This window comes from Frankliniella occidentalis, unplaced genomic scaffold (genome assembly GCF_000697945.3).
Source record: "Frankliniella occidentalis isolate FOCC.00 unplaced genomic scaffold, Focc_3.1 Scaffold195, whole genome shotgun sequence".
NCBI classification, from domain to species: Eukaryota; Metazoa; Arthropoda; class Insecta; order Thysanoptera; family Thripidae; genus Frankliniella; species Frankliniella occidentalis.
Window position 1 is genome coordinate 310,331 of NW_026267321.1, and position 2,392 is coordinate 312,722.

Below are 2,392 nucleotides of genomic sequence, written 5' to 3' on the forward strand. Positions count from 1 at the left end.
ACTTAGGTGAGCTAAATGCCAAAGTGTTTTTACTTTATTAGCTTGCATTATTTTGCCAATTTTGACTTAAAACCAAAGTACTTCTATTACTAATGTATTACTCTCATGTGCCACTTATGTAGATTACTTTTAGTTTAGGACTGTTATCCAAAGTACTACTTTCAGGTTCCTATACCTTACGGGTGTTTTTTTCATACATATGCCTCTTTATATGTAGATTAGTTTAAGTCTCTCTTTTTATAGTTTGTATGTCATTGTTGTATTTCTGACTGGCAATACAATTCAGTTGTACTCAATGGATTTTTATTTGACTAATAGCATCTTTATTATAGGATTGAACTGTGGGGTAATGAGACCCCAAATAGAAAACAGAATGGAGAGGAATATTTTAAAGACTGGGAATTGTTATGTAATCAAAGAGCTATATATTCAGCACATTCAAAGTCAAACTCAAAGTCAGACAAAACATATCCAAACAATAAAATTCTAACATGCATTTACAGTTTAAACATTTAACAATCTACATTAACAAATAGGCCAATGACAATAATAATTTACTGTGGGAGGGACACCATTCGTTCTTGCCAAGGGACAGCTCCTGGACCATTGAAATACTCCGCCCAATCCTCTCTCAGCTGAAGGGGGCTTGCAGCATGGCGGTTCCCACCTTGACGGGCTAAGTCTTGTAGACCATTCCCCCCTTCTTCACGCCATGCTCCTCTGTGAATTACACCAGTCAACTCGTCCTCACTATCCAGCATTTCAGGTGGTGAATACAGCTTCCGCCCTAAGGTATCAGTACGCAGCAAATTGTGCAAGCACAGTATTGTAAGTGTGATATTACGTGCTACATCAGGATCGTACCGCATAGGACTTCTCAAAATTTGGAATCGATTTACAATTAATCCAAAAGCATTTTCAGAGCAGCGCCGAACCCTTGACAACCTAGAAGAAATTAATTTGCATGTGAGGCACTTCAGGAAAGAAAACAAATAATTAGTCTTGCTCCACTGGTAGGAATATTGTGTTTGTCTCACCTGTAGTTAAATATTCTTCTGACTTTTGAATTTTCTCCTCTCAAGTGCTCCTTAGAGAAGGGTATCATAACTTGATTTGTGAGGGCAAAACCTTCATCCCCCACAATTACAAATGGGAAGTTTTTATCAGTGCCTGGCAGAGGACATGGAGGTGGAATACTCATACTATTCTCTTCTAAATATTTTTTCATTGAACACTTGTTCCACACTCCTTTATCTCCAACACGACCATTGGTACCCACATCCACATAAATAAATCTTAAACCAGCATCGACTATTGCCAGCAAAACTATACTAAATGTTTCTTTGTAATTATAGTAAGTTGACCCAGAGTTGATGGGGGGCTCAATCAGGACATGCTTGCCATCCATAGCTCCAATGCAATTATAAAAATTCCACCGGCTGCCACATTCAGAAGCAATATTTCGCCATTCTTCATGGGATGTAGGGAACCTCAGGTACGTTTCTTTCAGAACCGAATGCAGAGCCTGACATACTTCTCTGATAATACCAGATATGGTACTCTGGCCAACCCGAAAATGGAAATGCAGAGACTCTTGAGTTTCACCTGAAAGAAATTTGTTTTAGACTCCAGCTAGTAATGGTACAAAATCATAGTATTAAGATGCATAAGTTTGTCAAAACAATTTACCTGTTGCTAAATGTCGGAGTGTGATGGAGAGGCGCTGTTCGACTGATATACTGCGCCTCAGATGTGAGTCCTGCTTTTGCACCAGAGGCCTAATAGTGTCAGCGAGCCATTGAAACATTTCTGGAGTCATTCGTAGACACCTGAAAAAGGAAAGCACACAAGTAGGATGGGCACTTCCTACCATTTACTTGAAGGCTACAGTAACACAACATGTCACACTTTACTCACTTTCTGTACTTTTCTGGATTTTCTGTACGTAACTCCATAAAAAGAGTGTTGTGACACCCAAGCCGATCTCTTCGTGCAATGTAGTGATGCACCCATACACTTCTCTCTGGGAAACGCTTCGATATTTCTTGTATTAATACAACACCAAATAAAGCAATAATAGCTCTTCTTCTTCTATACATGTAATCTTGATATTGGCGATAGCGATTTGTAATTCTAACCATTATAAAATCAACACTGGACACCTATATATTTGTGTGATAGGGTGTTTACAAACTCGAACTGAGCAGACGCCAAAAGTTGGCGGAAAATGCGCCTTTTCTTAACGAAAATTAACGTATCCAGGAGCATTGGAAGGCTGTGAACGCCAGCGCCAACCGCAGCGGCAACGCTCAAGTGTGATTGGTGCAACGCCCACCGCCAACGCCAGCGCCAGCGCCAACGCCACCGCCAGCCTGCAGTGTGATACGGCCTT

General features: G+C 40.3%; 1 protein-coding gene across 2 annotated transcripts in view; it reads right to left on the minus strand.

Annotated features, from left to right (window-relative positions):
* Positions 1-6: 6 nt before the first annotated feature.
* The window catches only part of LOC113208047 (uncharacterized), a 2,810-nt gene continuing 424 nt past the window's right edge, over positions 7-2,392 (minus strand). The window contains exons 1-4 of one of the 2 annotated variants that reach the window (XM_052272206.1): positions 1,918-2,386; positions 1,690-1,829; positions 1,038-1,605; positions 7-945 (exon numbers count right to left, since the gene is read on the minus strand). In XM_052272206.1, coding sequence (XP_052128166.1) covers positions 555-945; positions 1,038-1,605; positions 1,690-1,829; positions 1,918-2,141 — 1,323 coding nt within the window. In that variant the 5' untranslated portion in view covers positions 2,142-2,386 and the 3' untranslated portion in view covers positions 7-554. Of the gene's footprint in view, positions 946-1,037; positions 1,606-1,689; positions 1,830-1,917; positions 2,387-2,392 lie in introns of those variants that run through there. The other variant, XM_052272207.1, reaches the window with a different exon arrangement.